Source organism: Hyaena hyaena, unplaced genomic scaffold (genome assembly GCF_003009895.1).
Source record: "Hyaena hyaena isolate Hyena2069 unplaced genomic scaffold, ASM300989v1 scaffold_1635, whole genome shotgun sequence".
In the NCBI taxonomy this organism is placed as follows: Eukaryota; Metazoa; Chordata; class Mammalia; order Carnivora; family Hyaenidae; genus Hyaena; species Hyaena hyaena.
Window position 1 is genome coordinate 29,340 of NW_024082247.1, and position 20,411 is coordinate 49,750.

Below are 20,411 nucleotides of genomic sequence, written 5' to 3' on the forward strand. Positions count from 1 at the left end.
CCAGAATTTTATCTTCTATATCACATATTTTCTCTGTTTCTTCCATTCTTGTCATCATTACCACCATTGGTTTTGCATCTCGGTTATGGCTTTTTTTTTTTCGCCTTACCTTTTTTGGTCTTTTATCTCTGCAGCAAGGAACACCCTGGTGTCTTCTATGATTTTATTCTGCCCAGCTCGTATCTTTATGATTTTTGCTTTAAATTCTGGGTCAAGTATACATTACTTACATCTGTTTTCAATAGATCCCTGGCCATGACCTTTTCTTATTCATTCTTTTGGGGTGAATTCCTCCATCATGGCTTATTGTCTAGGTCTCTGTGTTCTTTTCTGTGTTAGGAAAGCCTGTTTACTGCTCCTAAGAGTAATGGCTTTATAAAGTAGAGGGTATATACTCTCCAGGGCCTTGCCCTTCAAAAACTATCAATGGTGTATGCTGTGTGTACTCTGCTGCTGTGTTTTGCCTGCTTTTTCCTTCAAGTCAGTCCTGTACAAAGTTTCTCCTTGCCTTCAGTGGGGATTGTTTGGACCCTGTCTAGAGTGTGGTGAGTTTTAACAGGCTTGCTCTGGTCTGCTTCTTAAAAGAAACCTAATGCTCTTTCTACTAGAGCTGATGTTTTGCAGAACACTATAGTCTGTGGACATAAGTGTCTGTGGTGGTTTTGTGATGGTCTTTGGGGAAGGGGCCCACAGATTTGGTTCTCAGGCACACTTGCCTGAGAAAAGCAGCACCTGCAGAGGACAGGGTTGTGTGGTTTCGTGTAAGTAGTTTGGGCCGCCATTGTTGGTGCTGTGCTGCTTACTGAAGTTTATACTGAGGGGCAGAGGGGAGAAATGGTGCCAGCCTACTCCCACATCCTGGAGTTCACACCCACACTTTTCTGGGTGGCCCTCCCAGAAGAGCAGTTTCCCCTCATGTGTCCCAGGCATACCTCTGATCCCTGCCTTCACCCTGTCTGTATCTGGGTCATCTGCCCACCTGGCAGTGTAGTGAGTGCACCTATGTTGTATTCCAGGCAGGCTGGCTGAGTTTTTAAACAATAAACATTAGGAATCTGGCATGGTGGAGATCTTCCCTGGTCCTCTGGAGGAAGATCTCACTGTACTGTGACTGAAGCAGGTTTATCCCATTAGGACAGTCACACCAAAGTGTAGAGGCATGGATTTTGCCATGAAGTACAGCAAAGAGCCGTGTCCATGTTAGTCATCCTCAGCAAGTGTCCCTCTGTTGAGGGATGAGACAGGGTAATGTTATTTGCAGGAACTTGCATCCCTGAAGATGCAATGCCATCTTTCCCAGATGCATTACAAGAAGGGGGAAATGTCTCTCTCAGTGAGACCCAGAGGATGCTGTGATCACGCCATCTGGTATAGACTATCTGCCCTCCTTCTCCATAGGAACACTGCAGCACCTACTGAGCTCCCCACCAGTCACAACATGGACCACTAAAAGTGAGCCCTCCTGGTTGTGAAAACTCATGAAAATAATTTCCTCTGGTTTTCCAAGTCAGTGACTTTGGGGAAGTGTTTTCCTTGTGTGAATCCCTGTGTGCTTATCTCTTGCTCTCTCGCTCTCTATCTCTCTCCTGTCTCCATGACCAGGATTCCCTCCACTCTGAAGCAATCACAATCCTTTTCTCCCCCACATCTTGTCTCTGCACCTCCTACCTTCCACGATGTGGCCTCCTCTCTCCCTCTAGTTGTGCAGTTTGTTCTGTCAGTCTCATATAGATTTCTTGGGTATTCAGAAGGAATTGATATTTATCTAGCCACTGTCAAGGTACAAGGCAAACCTAGGTCCTCCTAACTTTGACATTTTAGCTCCTCAGTGCTATCTGGGTTTTTTGGTGGAGTCTTCCTAGATTTTCTATATAGAGTATCATGTCTCTGAAAATAGTGAAATTTTACTTCTTTCTTGCTGATTTGGGTGACTTTTATTTCTTTTTGTTGTCTGATTATTGAGAATAGGAGTTCCAGTACTATGTTAAATAATAGTGGTGAGAGTGAGGGGCGCCTGGATGGCTCAGGCGGTTGGGCGGCCGACTTCGGCTTGGGTCATGATCTCATGGTTTGTGGGTTTGAGCCTCACGTCGGGCTCTGTGCTGACAGCCATCTCAGAGCCTGGAGTCTGTTTCAGATTCTGTGTCTCCCTCTCTCTCTGACTCTCCCATTCTCATGCTGTCTCTCTTTCAGAAATTTAAAAAAAAAAAAATAGTGGTGAGAGTGGACATCCCTGTCTTGTTCCTGACCAAAGAGGAAAAACTGTTTTTCCCCATTGAATATGATGCTAGTTGTGAATTTTAAATAGATGGCCTTTATGATATTGAGGCATGTTCTTCTAAACCTACTTTATTGAACGTTTTATCCTGAATGGATGTGATACCTTGTCAAATGTATTTTCTGCATCTATTCTAATGATCATATGGTTCTTATCCTTTCTTTTATTAATGTGGTGTATTTGTGAATACTGAAGCACCCTTGCAACTCATGAATAAATCCCAGTTGGTCATGGTGAATTATTCCTTTAATGTATTGTTAGATTCAGTTTGCTAGTATTTTATTGAGAAATTTTGCATCCATGTTCATCATGGATATTGGCCTGTAGTTCTCTTTCTCAGTGGAGTCTTTATCTGGTTTTGGTATCAGGGTAACATTGGCATCATGGAATGAATTTGGAAGTTGTCTTTCCTTTTCTATGTTTTGGAATAGTTTAATAAGAATAGGTATTAACTCTTCTTTAAATGGTAGAATTCCCCTGTGACTCCATCTGGCCTTGGAATTTTGTTTATAGGGAAATTTTTGATTACTAATTCATTTTTTTGTTGGGTTATCAGTCTATTTAAGTTTTCTTCTTCCTGTTTCAGTTTTTGTAGTTTATATGTTTTTAGGGATTTATCTATTTCTTCTAAGTTCTCCCATTTGTTGGCATATAGTTTTTCATAATATTCTCTTATTACTATTTGTGTTTCTGTGGTGGTAGCTGTTATTTCTCCTCTCTCATTTGTGATTTTTCTTCTTGCTGTTCCTTTTTCTTGTCTTTTTGATACATCTGGCTAGAGGTTTATCAATTTTATTAGTTTTTACAAAGAATCACCTTCTGGTTCTATTGATCTGTTCTGTATTTTTTCAGTTTCTATATCAATTATTTCTCCTCTCATCATTATTCTTTCCTTCCTTGTACTGGCTTTGTATGTTGTTCTTTTTGTAGTTCCCTTAAGTGTAGGATTACGTTTTTTTATGTGATATTGTTTCTTGCTTCTTAAGTTAGACCTGTATTGCTATATATATCCCTCTTGGGACTGCTTTTGCTGCCTTCCAAAGGTTTTGGAGCATCATGTTTTCATCTTCATTTGTTTTCATATATATTTTTGTTTTTCTTTTTCCCCTTGATGTTTAATCTATTTGTATTTGTGGTCTTTCTAAATTTTTTCCTGAGATGATTCCAAGTTTCATAGTGTTGTGGTCAGAACAGTTGCATGATATGATCTCAATCTTTTTGTGTTTTTTTAGGCCTGATTTTTGACCTAGTATTTGATCTATTCTGTAGAATGTCCCATGTGCTCTTGAAATAATGTGTATTCTGCTTTCTTGGGATGGAATGTTCTGAATATATATGTTAGGTTCATCTGGTCCAGTGTGTCATTCAAAGCCATTGTTTTCTTGTTTATTTTCTGTTTAGTTGATTGGTATCTTGAAGTAAGTGGTGTGTTAACGTCCTCTACTATTACTGTGTTATTATCCAATAGTTCCTTTATGTTTGTAACTAAATGTTACTACATATTTGAGTGCTTCCATTTTCGGTGCACAAATGTTTACAATTTTAGGTCTTATTGTTGGACAGACCCTTTTATTATGATATAGTACCCTTCTTCATCTCTTGTTATGGTCTTTGGTTTAAAGTCTACTTTGTCCAATATACGTATTGCTCCTCTGGCTTTCTTTTGACATCTTTTTGTGTGGTAAATATTTCTCCATCCCCTCACTTTCAATCTGCAGGTGTCTTTAGGTCTAGAATGAGTCCCTTGTAGGCAGCATATACATGGTATTGTTTTTTTAAATCTATTCTGACACTATGTATTTTGATTGGAGCATTTAGTCCATTTACATTTAGAGTAATTATTGATAAATATATATTTTGTGCCATTTTATTACTTGTTTTGTCATTGTTCTTGGAGATTTTCTCTGACATTATCTTTTCTTGTCTTTTTCACTTTTGGCTTTCTTATCCAAAGAGTCCCCTTTACTTAAATATTTCTTGCAGGGCAGGTTTATTGGTCATAAATCCTTTAGTTTTTGCTTGTCTGGGAAACTCTTTATCTCTCCTTCTATTCTGAATGATAACCTTACTGGATAGAGTATTCTTGTCTTCAGATTTTCCCCATTCAGCACTTTGAATATATCCTGCCACTCCTTTCTGTCTTGCCACCTTTCTGTTGAGAAATTTCGAGCTAGCCTTATTGGTCTTCCTTGTAAGCAAATGACTTCTTTTGTTTTACTGCTTTTAAGGTTTTTTCTTTATCAGTATATTTTCCAAATTTTATTACAATATATGTCAGTGTTGGCCTGCAATTGCTGATTTTGATGAGAGTTCTCTGTGCCTCCTGAATCTAGATGTCTTTCCTTTCCCAGATTAGGGAAGTTTTCAGCTATTATTTCTTCAAATAAATTTTCTACCACATTTTCTCTCAGTTCTTGTTCTGGGACTCCTATAATATGAATGTTACTCTGTTTGATGTAGTCATTGAGATCCCTAAGTCCATTGTCATGTTCCAGAAGTCTTCTCTCCTACTTTAATTCAGCTTTATTATTTTCCATTATATTATGTTCAATATCACTAATTCATTTCTCTGCTTCTTCAGCCTGTTGTTCATCACATCAAGCCTGTTTCCAATCTTATTTATTGCATTTTTCATTTCTGATTGATTCTTTTTAAATTCTTTTATCTCTGCAGTAAGGGTCTCCCTGATGTCTTCTATTCTTTTCTCAAGCCCAGTGAGTATCCTTTTGATTGTTGCTTGAAATTCTCATTCAATCATCTTACTTATATCTGTTTTTCTTAGATCCCTGGCCATGGCCTTATCTTGGTCTCTCATTTGGGATGAATTCTTCCATTTTGGCATTTTGTCTAAGTCTCTGCCTTTTTCTGTGTGTTAGCAAACCCAGTTATGTCTCCTGCTCTTGAAACTAATGCACCCATTTCAACTTTTGCTGTCATGCTAGGGTGCCTTTAGGGTATAGAAACCTAGGATAACCTGGCTGGCATCCACTTCAGCTTTAGTTAGCCTGACAGGGTGCCCACTGCACAGTGTCCCCTGATACACTGGATTGTACCTACTTCAGCTTCATCTGTCCTGCTAGGGTGCCCTTAGCACTTAGAACCCCAGGACCCCCTGACCTGCACCAACATTGGCTTTAGCTATCTGGCCAAGATGCCACTGTGTGAAGATCTCTGGACTTCCAGCCCATGACATCCATAGCTCAAACCAGTCAGCAAAATTCATCAAGCATACACAGTCTACATGGGGACAGTTATACAAAAGACCATATATACAAGTTAGGTGATGTGCCTATTTTACCTAATTCATAAAAACAAACAAAGTCAGGTATAATGGGGGAGTCAGAGGAATATGCTCCAAAAGAAAGAAAAAGACAAAACTTCAGAAATAGAACTAATTGAAATGGAGACAAGTAATGTGCCTAATAAAGAATTTAAAGTAATGATCTTAATTATGCACACCTGGTTGTAAAGAAGACCAGTAAAGAACTCTGAAACCTTCAAGAAAAATATACAAAATATGAAAAAGAACTAATCAGAGTCAAATACAATAACTGAAATAATGGAATACACTAGAGGGAATCAACAGTAGATGATTGGATGCAGAAGAATGGATCAGTGATCTCCAAGACAGAGTAGTGGAAAGCACTCAAGCTGAACAACAGAAAGATAAAGGAATTTAAAAAATGAGGACAGGTTAAGGGATATCTTGGACAACATCAAGGAAAATCATTTGAATATAGAAGTCCTAAGAGGAGAATAGAGGAAGGACCAGGAAACTTTGAAGAAATGATAGGTGACAATATCTGTAATCCAGGGAAGGAAATATATATGCTGGTTCAAGAATGACAGAGAGCTCTAAATAAAATGAATCAAGGATATCCACACCATGACACATAATAATTAAAATGTCAAATGTTAAAGATAAAGACAGAATTTTAAAAACAAGTGAGAAGCAAAAGCCACATACAAGGGAAACCCTATAAGGGTATCAGCTGATTTTTCAGCATAAACTTTATGGGTCAGAAGGGAGTGGCATGATTTATTCAAAGTGCTGAAATAAAAAAAACCTAAAACAAAAAATACTCTAACCAGCAAACTTAGGATTCAGAAGTGCAAGAGAGATAAAGAATTGCTGAGACGAAAAAGTTAAAGGAATTTATCACTAGCATTAAAGGCTTTACTAGTCTTATAAATGTTAAAGGAACTTCTTTAAGTGGAAAAGAAATGGCTATAATTAGACATAAGAAAGTTATTATTAAAAAGATGTAAAATATGGCAGTATATACATAAAATGTGGAGAAGGGAGTAAGAGAAAAGATTTTCCAAGAATGTGTTTGAACTTAAATGATCCTCAATTTAATATTTAGGCTGCTACATACATGGAATGTTATTTAAGAACCACATGATAACTACAAAACCAAACCCTATAATCAATGCACAAAAAATAAAGAGAAAAAAAGCCAAATATAACACTATAGAAACTCATCAAACACAAAGAAAGTGCAAGAGAAGAAGAAACAGATAAGAACTATAAAAAACACCAGTAAATTTTAACAAAATGGCAATAAGCACATACTTATCAATAATTATTTTCAATGTAAATGATCTAATTGCTCCAATCAAAAGATATAATTTGGTGGGATAGATAAAATGAAAACCCATCCATATGCTGCCTAGAAGAAATACCTCAGACCTAAAGACACTTAAAGACTGACATGAAGGGATGAAAACATTTAACATTGAAATATAGCTAGGGTAGCAATAATTATATCAGAGAAAATAGTGTTTGAAACAAAAACTGTAACAAGAGACAAAGAAAGGTATTACATAGTGATAAAAGGATCAATCCAACAATAGGATATAACAATTGTAATAATTTATGCACCTAACATAGGCGTACCTACATACATAAAACAAACATTAATGGACATAAAGACAGAAACTGATGATAATACAATAATAATAGGGGACCTTAACGCTCCACTTACATCAATAGATACATCATCCAGGCCAAAAAAAAAAAAAAATCAACAAGAAAACAGAGATCACATGTTTGGTCAAAAAACAAACTTAAAAAAAAATTAAGATTAAAATCATACCATGAATCTTTTCTGGCCACAATGCTATGAAACTAGAAATAAATCACAAGGAAAAAAAACTAGAGAAAACACAAATATATGGAGGCTAAAGAACATGCTGCTAAACAACAAATATATCAGTGAAGAAATAAAAGAAATTCAAAGGAATAAAAGCACGTAAAGGCAAGAATGTAGACAAAACGGACTAATATCTTTAGAATGCAGTGAAAAGAGCTCTAAGAGGGAAATATAGAGAAGTATAAGCCTACCTCATGAAACAAGAAAAAGCTCAAATAAATAATCTAACTTTATACCTAAACGAATTAGAAAAAGAAGAACAAACAAAGCCCAAGATGAATCAAAATAAGGAAATAATGAAAGTTGGAGGAGAAGTAAATGTCACAGAGACTAAAAGAGCAATAGAAAAATATTACTGAAACCAAGATCTTATTCTTTGTAAAGATAAACAAAATTAATAAACCCTTAGCCAGACTCATCAAGAAAAAAGAGAAAGGAGCCAAATAAGCAAAATAAATAAAAGGAGAAATAATAACTGATATTACAGAATTACAAATGATTGCCAGGCAATACCATGAAAAATTATATGGCAACAAATTGGGCAATCTAGAAAAAAAATGAATAAATTACTGTGAACATACAGTCTTCCAAAAGTGAATCAGAAATAAATAGAAAATCTAACAGACCAATTACGAGTAACAAAATTGAATCAGTAGTCAAAAAACTACCAAAATATAAAAGTCCAGGACCAGATGGATTCACAAGTAAATTATACCAAACACTTAAAGAAGAGTTACTAATTATACTTCTTAAACTATTTAAAAAAATAGAAAAGAAAGAAAAGTTTCCCACTATATTTTACAAGGCCAGCATTACCCTGATACCTAAACCAAAGACAACACATAAAAAAAGACTATGGGCCAGTATCCCTCATAAACATAGATGTGAAAATCCTCAAGAAAATACCAAATTGCATTCAATTATACATTAAAGGATCATTTACCAAAAACAAGTGGTATTCCAGGGATGCAAGGATAATTCAATATTTGGAAATCAATCAACATGATACACCACATTAACAGAATGAAGGATAAAATCATATGATCATCTCAATAGATTCCCTAAAAGCATTTGACAAAGTCAAAATCTGTTCATGATAAAAACTCTCAACAAAGTGGGTTTAGAGGAAGTGTACTTCTACAAAATAAAGGTCATATATGAAAAATCCACAGCTAACATCATACTCAATAATGAAAAACTGAGAGCTTTTTCTCTAAGTTCAAGAAGACAAGGCTCTCTTGCTGCTTTTATTCAGTATGGAAGTCCTAGAATTACAATCAGACAAGAAAAAGAAATAAGACGCATCCATATTGGTAAGGAAGAATTTAAGCTGTCGCTATTTGCAGATGACCTGATTCTATACCTAGAAATCCCTAAATACCCCACCAAAAAAACAAGCAAACAAAAAAACATTAGAAGTAACTAATAAATTCAGTAAAACCGCAGGATACAATATCAACACCCAGAAATCAGTAGTGTTTCTATGCATTAACAACAAAGTAGCAGAGAAATGAAGAAAATGATTGCATTAACAATTGCACCAAAAAGATTAAAATATTTAGAAATAAACTTAACCAAGGAGGTAAAAGACCTGTGCTCTGAGAACTATAAAACATGGAAGAAAAAGATTGAAGATGGCACAAACAAATGGAAAGATATTCCATGCTCATGTATTAGGAGAAAAATATTGTTAAAGCGCCTATGTAACCCAAAGAAATCTATTAACTCAGTGCAATCCTTATCAAAATACCAACAGCATTTTTCACAGAACTAGAACAAATAATCCCAAAATTTGTATTAAACCACAAAAGACTCTGAATAGTCAAAGCAATCTTGAGAAAAAAAGGACAAAGCTGTAGGTATCACAATCCCAAATTTCAAGATATACTATAAAGTTGTAGTAATCAAAAAAATATGGCACTGGCACAAAAATAGACACATAGATCAAAGGGATAGAACAGAGAAATAAACCCACAATTACACGGTCGCTTAATCTATGACAAGGGAGCCTAGAATATACAATGGGGAAAAACAGCCTCTTCAATAAATGGTGTTGGGAAATCTGGACAGCTACAGGCAAGAATGAAACTGGACTATTTTCTAACATTATAAACAAAATAAACTGCAAGTGGATTAAAGACCTCAATGTGAGGCCTGATACTATAACACTCATAAAAGAGACACAAGGCAGTAATTTCTCTGACATGGGCTATAGCATCATTTTTCTAGATAAGTCTCCTAAGACAAGGGATATAAAACCAAAAGTAAACTTTAAAAACTACATCAAAATAAAAAGCTTTTTCACAGTAGTGCCTGGGTGGCTTAGTTGGTTAAGCGTCCAACTCTTTATTTCAACTTAGGTCATGATCTTATGATTCATGAGATCAAGTCCCGTGTCAGGCTCTGTGTTAACAGTGCAGAGCCTGCTTGGAATTCTCTCTCTCTCTCTCTCTGCCCTTAACTCACTCATTCTCTCTCTCTCTCTGAAAATAAATAAACATTTTTTAATAAAAATTTTTTATGTTTATTTTTGAGAGCAAGAGAGCGTGTGAGCGGGGGAGGGGCAGAGCGAGAGAGAGACACAATCTAAAGCAGGTTTCAGGCTCTGAACTGTCAGCACAGAGCCTGACATAAGACTCGAATGCACAGACCGTGAAATCATGACCTGAGCTAAAGTAGGATGCTTAACCAACTGAGCCACCCAGGTGCCCCAATAAATATTTTATATTTTTTTTAATTTTAAATTAAAAAAAATTTTTAATGTATTTTTTTATTTCTGAGAGAGAGAGAGAGAGAGACAGAGAGACAGAGACAGAGACAGCGTGAGTAGAGGAGGGTCAGAGAGAGGGAGATACAGAATCTGAATCAGGCTGAAGCTTATCTGAGCTGGCTGTCAACACAGAGCTTGACACGGGGTTTGAACCCACGAACCATGAGATCATGACCTGAGCCAAAGTCGGACGCTTAACCAACTGATCCACCCAGGTGCCCCCCAATAAGTATTGTAAAAAAGATTTTGTTGAAGGAAAGCATCAATAAAACAAAAAGGCAACTTACTGAACGGGAGAAGATATTTGTAAATCAGATAAGAGGTTAATGTCATATATATATATGTATATATAACCATTTTTCAACTCAATTGAAAAATGGGATGAGGACCTGAATAGATATTCTTCCAAAGTAGACATACAGATGGCCAACAGACACACAAAAGCTGCTCATCATTACTAATCATTAGGGAAATGTAAATCAAAACCACAATGAGATATCACCTCACACCTGTCAGAATGGTTGAATCAAAAACACAAGAAGTAATGAATGTTGGCAAGAATGTGGAGGATAAGGAACCTTCATGCACTGTTAGTGGAAATGTAAATTGTTGCAGCCACTGTTGAAAATAGTATGGAGGCTCCTCAAAAAAATAAAAATAGAAAGATTATGTTAGTCCAATAATTTCATAGTTGGTTTTTACCCAAAGAAAATTAAAACACAAATTTGGAAATATATATGCAGTTTTGTTTATTGCAGGAGCATTTGCAATACCAGGATATGAAAGCAATCTAAATTTCCATTGAGAGATGAATGGATGAGGAAGATGTGATATATATAATGGAATATTAGCCATAAAAAAGGATAAGATTTTTGCCATTTGTGATAGCATGGATGGACATAGATGTTATTTTGCTAAATGAAATCATTCACACTGAAAAAGACAAACATCACAAGATTTCACTCATGTGGAATCTAAAAAAAACAAAGAGAAACAGACCAAAGGCAGAATCAGACCTACAGAGAACAAAGCTGATGGTTGCCAGAGTAAAGAAGGATTGGGGTACACAAAATTGGTGAAGGGGAGAGGGAGATACAGGCTTCTAGTTCTGGAATGGATAAGTCATGGGCATAAAATGCACAGCATAGAAAGTATAGTCAATGATATTGTAATAGTGTTGTATGGTAACAGATGGTAGCTACACTTGTGAGCATAGCATAATGTATAGAGAAGTCAAATTACTAAGTTGAACACCTCAAATTAATGTAACATTGTGTGTCAACTATACTAAAAAATAATTTAAAAAACAAAGATGTTATCTCATGGCACTGAGAATTATAATCATGAAGGAGTTAAAAAATTTAATGTTTATTTATTTATTTTATTTTTTTTTTACAAATAGTTTATTATCAAATTAGTTTCCACATAACACCCAGTGCTCATCCCCACAAGTGTCCTCCTCCATGCCCACACCCCCTCCCCCTCACATCCATCAGTCCTCAGTTTTTGTCAGCATTCAGGAGTCTCTCATGGTTTGCCTCTCTCCCTTTCCCCCACCATTTCCCCCCTTCATCGCCCCCTTGTTCCTCATTTAAGTTCCTCCTAATCCTCCTATACGTGCAAACATATGGTATTTGTCCTTCTCTGCCTGACTTATTTCGCTCAGCATAACACCCTCAAGGTCCATCCATGTTGCTACACATGGGAATGGAGGAATGTTTATTTATTTTTGAGACACAGAGAGACAGAGCATGAGCAGGGGAGAGGCAGAGAGTGAGGGAGACACAGAATCTGAAGCATGCTTCAGGCTTTGAGCTGTCAGCACAGAGCCCTTCGTGGGGCTTGAACTCACGGACTGTGAGTTCTGTGACCTGAGCCAAAGTTGGACATGTCCTGAGCCGAAGTCGGACACTTAACAGACTAAGCCACCCAGGCACCCCGAAGAAGCAGTTTTTAAGCTAGTTGGGTAAAATAGAAAGACTTCATAAAAATACATTGTTTTATTTTTCAACTAGGATAGTATCATCCACATCTTTGAAAACAGTCATATGAAGGCAAAGTTGTTTTTGATGACTTTGGCTATTTTGAGCTTGTCCAAAACTTTCAGGTGAATAAAAAGTAGGAGAATGAATAAGTTCATGACATATGAATATATTTTAAAATAGTGTTTAGAAATAGATGTTCCAGGTGGTTCTGTTAAGATAATCATACAGAGGCAGTGATATAAATGCAAATCTGAAGTTGTCTCTTGGTCAGTCAACTAATAGGATACACATAGAAGAGGTAAATTGATTTTACACTCAACTAAATTATAACTTTAATAAATCGAAAATATGTAGGTAGAAAATAGAAGGCTTCAGAGTTTGGGGGCAGTGAGAACCAAGTGGAAAGGGGTTAAATATTAATGTTTCCTATCTCATCTTCACTTATTTCTCCTACTGTTCCCCCTTGATTTTTTATATCTCACAGAACCTTCAACTCTCAGCATCAAGTAGCTTTGCCATTGTTAGTCACTCTTGATTAAGAGGAAACCTAGGATTTATATTTGTGTTGCGTTCCTCTGAACCATATTACTTCAATAAGTGCTTTCTAATTGTTCAGGGTAATTTATGTATGCCGTGACAGTGGATTGATAAGATAATGACAATTTTGACTAATTGTTAACCTACATTCTTTAAAGTTCCAATGGCAAAACGTTTGCTTCCCTTGTACAGTGAATTGCATTTTATTTTTATCGAAATTCTTCTATGCCACAGTCAGATTTTTTAGAATATGCAACATTATCAGGATCTGGGTGTGATATTATCCTAATTTGCAAAATTGATTTAAATACTTCAGTTAAAGTTACGGAAAATTTCTTTCCAAACCATAAACATACTTCAAAAACACTGCTTAAATGTGCTTTTTACTATAATAAATTCTCCACCTCACAAAGTTGGAAGTCTAAACATTGAAATATTCAAAGTGAGATTGACTAGTTTTTAATGTTTTTGCATATGGTGAGAAAATTTGAAAATTTTGTTTATCAGATGAACATATGGGAAGGGGTTAAAAAAAAAGAGTGGGAAACAAACTATAAGAGATTCTGAATGGGAGAGAACAAACTGGGGGTTGATGGATGGAGGTAGATGGAGGATGGGCTAGATTCCTGATGGGTATCAAGAAGGGCACTTATGATGAGCCCTAGGTGTTGTATGTAAGTGATGAATCACTGAATTCTACTCCTGAAATCAATATTGCACTATATGTTAACTAACTAGAATTTAAATAAAAATTTAAAAAGAAAACTTTGTTTATAATATTAAGAAAATGCATGTAAATGTATTTACACGTTACTGTATAAACTATTATTACATGTCTTTATATCTATAAAATTTCCTTTTGAAATCTATGTCTTTAATTTTCTTAGTAACCTTTATTCAAATAAGATACTTGTATAAAGGTCTTCTCTTTTATGCCTTTTTTTAATCTAGAAAGAAATTAATTATTTTTCTTCATAGTATTTGAATTTTCTTACATTGTGATGCAAATTCAAGCTGTTTGTAGCTGCTATAATGGAATAAATGAAATGGGATTTTCAGCTGAGATGTTTGAGGTTTTTACCTAAGATAAAGTACTTTTTTATAAGCTTAACAAGAATAAAAGACTTTTTTTCTGGTTTTGTGTTAAGCCTGACTCTATGGGCTGGGCTTCTCCCAAGTAATTCAAGTTCTCCATTATTATTTAGTTGAGGTCAGCAATGACTCTTCTAAACTTCAACTTTAAATGCTTTGCATTTTCAATGATTTATGCCTTCTTTTAGGCCAACTGGGAGGCTTTTCTTCATTCTGTCTGAAAAAGGTCTTTTTGTGTAAATGGTGCACGTATTGAGGCAAACTTTACTTGGGGCTCACTTAATGAGAGTCACTTGAAATATTTCTGAGTGTAATGTATAATTTAGGAGCAAGTGTGCCACTGTGTTCTTTTCTCAGAATCATTGTATTCTTTTTTCAGGTGACATGCATCTGGAGAATAATAAGCAGTTTTCAATGTAAGAAAAAATAAACCAGAGTTCATATCATCCTTAGTCACATAAGTTCTTTTTTTTTTTTTTTTTTTACTTATCATGACACCAGAGGGAAAGGCAAAAGTTGTGAGGCTGAGCAGAGACCAAACATAATGAAGTGCCATTAGACTAGTCAGCTTTCTATCTAAAAAATATTGCTGCTAATTTCGCAACTCATATCCATGTAGGTGCATAAGAAATACTGAGCACAGGGATGGGGGCTGTTCAGTAGGTATGTTACAGAAGAGTCTACATAACACACATACCAATCAACCTGGGAGTGAATAAACTACTACAGCACCATGAAATCAGATGTATAGAAACTTACATCAAAGTTATCTGAAATTTCTAGCTTTGCTAACATCGTTTAAGAAAACTACAAAAGAAACAATTTTATGCGTATGGTTTTAATAAAGGATACAGGAAGATAAAGCTTGTTAGTATTTGTGGATATTTCTGTAGCAAGACACATGATTTTAAGAATACTGTAGACAATAACTCTGAGTAGATTGGTGGAAAAAAGGATTTGTAGCAAATCGGCAAGTTGAGCTTAACTGCTGAGGGCCCCAGTGCTTTTGTTTTTCTGGCTCCCCAATATATTTCATATATTACCAAGACTAAGTACCCGCTTTCCTGCTGTGTGTCTTTGCTTATTTAGCCAGCAGAGTGATGGCATTATTCCTTGAATGCATCTTACCTTATTGTTTTTTGTTTTTCCGTTACTGCCATTCCCTACAAAAAATATGTTTCCTGATATACTGCACTCATCTTAACTCATTCTGCTGATGGCCACATATCAGTCTGTTACAAAGAACAAATTTAATGGTTTTATTTTTTTTATTTTTATTTTTTTTACAAATAGTTTATTGTCAAATTAGTTTCTACATAACACTCAGTGCTCATCCCCAAAGTGCCCTCCTCCATGCCCATCCCCCCTCCCCCCCACATCCATCAGTCCTCAGTTTTTGTCAGCATTCAAGAGTCTCTCATGGTTTGCCTCTCTCCCTTTCCCCCACCATTTCCGCCCTTCTTCTCCCCCTTGTTCCTCCATCAAGTTCCTCCTAATCCTCCTATACGTGCAAACATATGATATTTGTCCTTCTCTGCCTAACTAATTTAATGGTTTTAAACACTTCAGGACACAGCCTTAACCCTTTTGGGAAAGCAAACAGTTGTTGGGCGCATGCTATTAGGAGCCACCCATTCATTATTATATTACATAACACCTGCATGCAAAAGACTACAACTTAATATGGTACATTACAGCTAAGGTTAAAGAAATGCAGATGTTCCATACCTCATAAACCATTTCCTACTGATTGGATGGAACTCATACATTTTCTAAGAACATAGGACTTGTGAAAGGGTTTAACAATCTTGTCTTTTGCACCAACTGAATACCATAGCTACTCTGGAAGTAGAGGTTTTAGAATTTATAAATGGAGTATTCTTCACTTGCAGTGACTGCTGGACTTTTTTCTAAAAGGAGAAGACAAAAATCATTCCTTTAAAGTATTTGCACCTGACGACCAAGCAGCTGCTTTGAGGAAAGTATGTAGTGTGTGTGTATGTGTGCACACATGTATGTAGTAGATATATATGTGTGATGAGGGGTAAAAGGGATAAGCTTTGCATGACTGTTACATTCCTATGAATATGGGCCATGTTAAATCTCAGGTGCATGTCACAATAACATACATTCAATATTCTTAAAATCTACTTGCTTGGGATTGTGCTTAAATCTCCAATAACCTCAATGTCTACACTTTGTGTAATTTGGCATAAATACAGGGAAGCATATTCTTTTCCCTGGCAAAGACAGCCCTGAGATTGGGTTCTATGGCTGCCAGAGGAGATAATGGCACTGGCTGATGTTACATAGTGTGAAATATATGAGTTACATGGGACCAGTGTAGGAAAGAGACATATATTACATTTATATCACATAGAAAATAAGAATTGTTTAATTGTATACTTTTAGATTTTGAACAAAGTGAAACTTCTGAAATGTGATCCTGCCCTAATTGATCTCAGTGTTCTAAGCTGTTCCGTGGTAATTCCAGTATTGGGAAGCCACATCAATCTAACATGCACTGGACATGATAACTGAGTTCTGCCCCAGACAGCTATGTGCTTTTGGAGGGCACTTCATTTTTTTTTTTTTTGCTCTTAATTTTTCCAGATGTACCATGGGTAAAATAATTTCTATTCCAAGGACATTGTTAGCATGAATTGAAGAACTCTAATAAAGTACTCTAAACTCTTCAAAAACAAGTCAGCAATGAGAGCATGGAAGAAAGAATGGAGCACACTGGTTAGCTTAGAAATACTTTATGGTTCAAGTTTTCATTCCAGTCCTTCAATGAAAGACTTATATAAGAGCACTAGGGAGTTACATAGCACCTTTAGCAGTTTTAGGATCCTAATAATGAGTATCTTCATTTTGCAAATGGGGAATATGGGTACCAAAAATTGGGGAATGAGATCCCACAGAGGTTATTTGACAGGGCCTCAAGGAAAATAAGCAACAGAGCCAGCTCAAGATATACTAATTATTAAGTTAATATCTCTGTCAATCAATAATCAATCAATGAGGGGGAGGCCTGTCAATACTCAATGATCTATGGATAAGGATATTATGAGAGTCTATAAACTAGTGGAATAAAGGTGCTAAGATAGGAATACGGTTTATTTCTCCAAGCCCCCCACTTAAAATTCTTATTTGGCCCTTTGAAGATGACTTAAGTCAGCTTTGCATATAGCTCTTCCAAGCTTTACTCTGCCAGTACTCTCCTATAATTTCTTGATACTGTCTTTTATGACTTGATTTCTATCAGTGTCAAACTCTGATACACTCTATGCATCAAGGAAGTTGTTGATTCCTTCCTGACTTTGAATCACAGTTAGAAGCTACGCTGCCTAAACTTTGGCACAGGATGATAGGTGGGAAAGAGAAAGACTTTTTTGAGGCTCACTGGTTGTGGAGGAAATAACATCCTGTCTTTAGAGAAAGGTAGATTAGTATATCAATAAAAGGTTAGGTTTGTCTATCATAAGACCATGTGAATGGCCAAATAAACTTTCAAGAAAAACCTAAACAAGAGAGTGTTTCAGAGGAAAAGAGGAAGGAGAAAAATCTTCCCATCTGAACATACATGAGGTCATTGTGAAACCTAGTGTGTATTGTCTTCTAGGTTGCTTCTTAGCACCTGAGTTTGAGAAACATTCCCTGGCCCTAATAGATTTTGTCATGTCTAGTATTTTTTCAAGTGAAATGCTGGCCACAATCCATTTAATTTATGGTAAAAGTCTTGCCTTGACCAAAATCACCTAGAGGTTCCAAATGAACAAGTTTTTGTTTCCTTAAGTAGCTGAATTGCTCACTTTCTCACCTCCACTGGAGTCTGAGCACCAAATAGTTTGCAAATTTTCTTTTACTCAAAAAGGTTTTAGGGGGCACAGTTTTGTAATCCTAATGTGCTTCTAGGAGCTCAACTCTTTGCTATCTATAAGATGCTTCTATTTCCCACTAATCTCTGTAAGAGTTGGGACTTCTGTTGTCAGCAGCTGGGCACTAGAACACTGGATGAGAAATGAAAACCATCAATTTTCATAGGTATTATTATTATAAAGAAGCATTAGTGTTCATAATCATTGATTTGGGCACTAGGACTAAATGAAAGGTTGAATATAAACAAATGGAGAAATGTAAACTATATTAATGGCTGAACTACCACTGAAGCTACAAAAAGGAACAAAAGAAAACAAAAGCATTGACATATTACTATGGGTTATCATTATCTGTACACTAAGCCCTGCTGTGAAAACACAGATACTTAGTGCTAATCCTTATGCTAATTTCAACTTTGAAACTTTACCCTATGAACAGTATTGTAATTAAACCTGAAAATTACCCTTAAGCCCCTTAACAAGCCCCTATAACTTAGGGTTATGGTTTTTTGTTCATCATAAGAACAATTAATACAGGCATAAAAAGCTAGGTAGCAGAAAAAATAACAAAAGTAACTGGAGAATTTTACCAAAGCCTGACATTAAAAGTCTTTAAAACACTAATACTTCTCTTTAATAAAGTGGAAATCTGATCTTCTCTATTAGTTGTGGTGCTTTCAGGAACATCACACATTTATGACAGAGAACAGGCTTTGCATTGTTGTTCAGTTCCCAATATGAGGACCTTGATTATGGGGTGTTGAATCTGCCACTTGAATTTTAGATGCCTGATATGAGGAATGGTGTTCACAGCCCAGCAAATATTTAAATTGCTATTTAGGGGGGAAAAAAGCAGGGTTGAATAAAAACCTTGGATTTTTTTTAATGTTTTATTTATTTCTAGGAGAGAGAGAGAGAGAGACAGTGTGAGCAGGGGAGGGTCAGAGAGAGAGGGAGTCACAGACTCTGAAACAGGCTCCAGGCTCTGAGCTGGCAGTCAGCACAGAGCCTGACGCGGGGCTCGAACCCACGAACTGTGAGATCACGACCTAAGCGAAAGTCGGACGCTTAACCGACTAAGCCACCCAGGCGCCCCAAAACCTTGGATTTTTTAACTCTGATTTTCAGAATACCACAGCAGAATTTTGTGTAAAAATGCTGCACATATGCATGCTTATAAACTCACAGGCACACAGCAGCAAACATATCTGATTTCCCTCAATACCACAAAGACCCTGTAAAGATAATTAACAGTCCTTCCACAGGAGTGAATGACTCCATGGAAGTCTTTTGAATTTCTCTTTACCGGACAAGAGGAATAAAAAGAGTCTCTGGGGAAGTATATATGTTACATTCAGGTTTTTACAGACTGGGGAGGGGAAATGAAGAAAGAGGAAGACTGGCTTGAATTAATTGCTACCAGATTGATGAGTTCAGTTACTAAATTAAATAACTTGTAAAGTCCTGAAACATCTATCTGCACAGCAAGTATTTGATGGAATGCTTTTAAATTGTGAAGCTTTCAATCCACAGTGGTGACTTATTTTGAAGATTAAAATGGTTCCCAACCTTGAATTCCATAAACCTCATGGGAGATGGATGGTCCTGGGAATGAAAAAAAAAGAAATTCACAGGTAAGCTGAACAGCTGTAAATATCTACATGGTAACATCTATCGACAATAATATGCAACTGTTAAAATTATATTTATGAAGCATATGGGTCAGCACTGAAAAATGCTAAGTGAAAAGAGCAGGATGAAAAATCATATAATAATGTTATAATAATTTTTAACCCATAAATTGTACCTGGAACAAAAGACTGAGAAAATATATTAGATTGTTCAAAGTGGTGGGTTCACAAGTAATTTATTTTTATTTTCACTACTTTCTACTTGTATTTTCCACATTTTCTCAAGTAAATATATAACTGTTTGATAATTCAAAAATATTTATCTTTAAATTCACATGAAAATAACATGAGCTTTGAGAGTGGACAATTCTGAATCTGAATTCTAGCTCTGAAACTTGTAAACTCTGTGACTCTGGACAAATAAAGTCAATGGACCTTAGTTTCTTCATCTGTAAAATAAGCACAATAAAATCTATCTAAAACAACATCTGGCATATAGTAGGCACTGAAGTAGCTATAAGCTTTCTGGAAAACAATTAAGCCATATATTTCAAGAGTTTTTAAAATTAAGTTCATACCAGTAGTTTTGCTTCTAGGATTCTATCATAAGATAATGATTATAAATGGGAAAAAAAGATTAATGTTCAATGATAATATTTATGGCCTTATTCATAATAGTGAAAAATTGGATAAAATCTTAATGTTCGAAAGCATAAAATTGATTAAATTAACAATACCTTGATATAATGGGAAGCTACTTTTGGCATTAATGACAACTGAAGAATTCAAAACTGACAATATGATCTCAGTGTTTGAAAAATATTTGTAGAAAATATTACAAAGGATAGAACAAAATGTTAACATGGCTTATCTTTAGGTGGTGGAATTATAGGTGATTTTAATTTTCTTCATAATTTTTTCTTTTTGTTGTAAATATGCTTATATACTTTTTAAATGTTTATTTGTGTGTGTGTGAGAGAGAGAGAGAGAGAGAAAGAGAGAGAGACAAAGAGACAGAGAGAGAGAGAGGACGCTAGCAGGGGAAGGGCAGAGAAAGAAGGAAACACAAAAGATGAAACAG

At 35.8% G+C, this 20,411-nt stretch overlaps 1 protein-coding gene across 1 annotated transcript in view; it reads right to left on the reverse strand.

Annotated features, from left to right (window-relative positions):
- LOC120226153 (palmitoyltransferase ZDHHC15-like) overlaps nt 1-20,411 on the reverse strand; it is a 236,429-nt gene that overhangs the window by 12,500 nt on the left and 203,518 nt on the right. Inside the window, 1 exon segment of the mRNA XM_039224347.1 lies at nt 110-206. Within this exon segment, the coding sequence (XP_039080278.1) occupies nt 110-206 (97 nt within the window).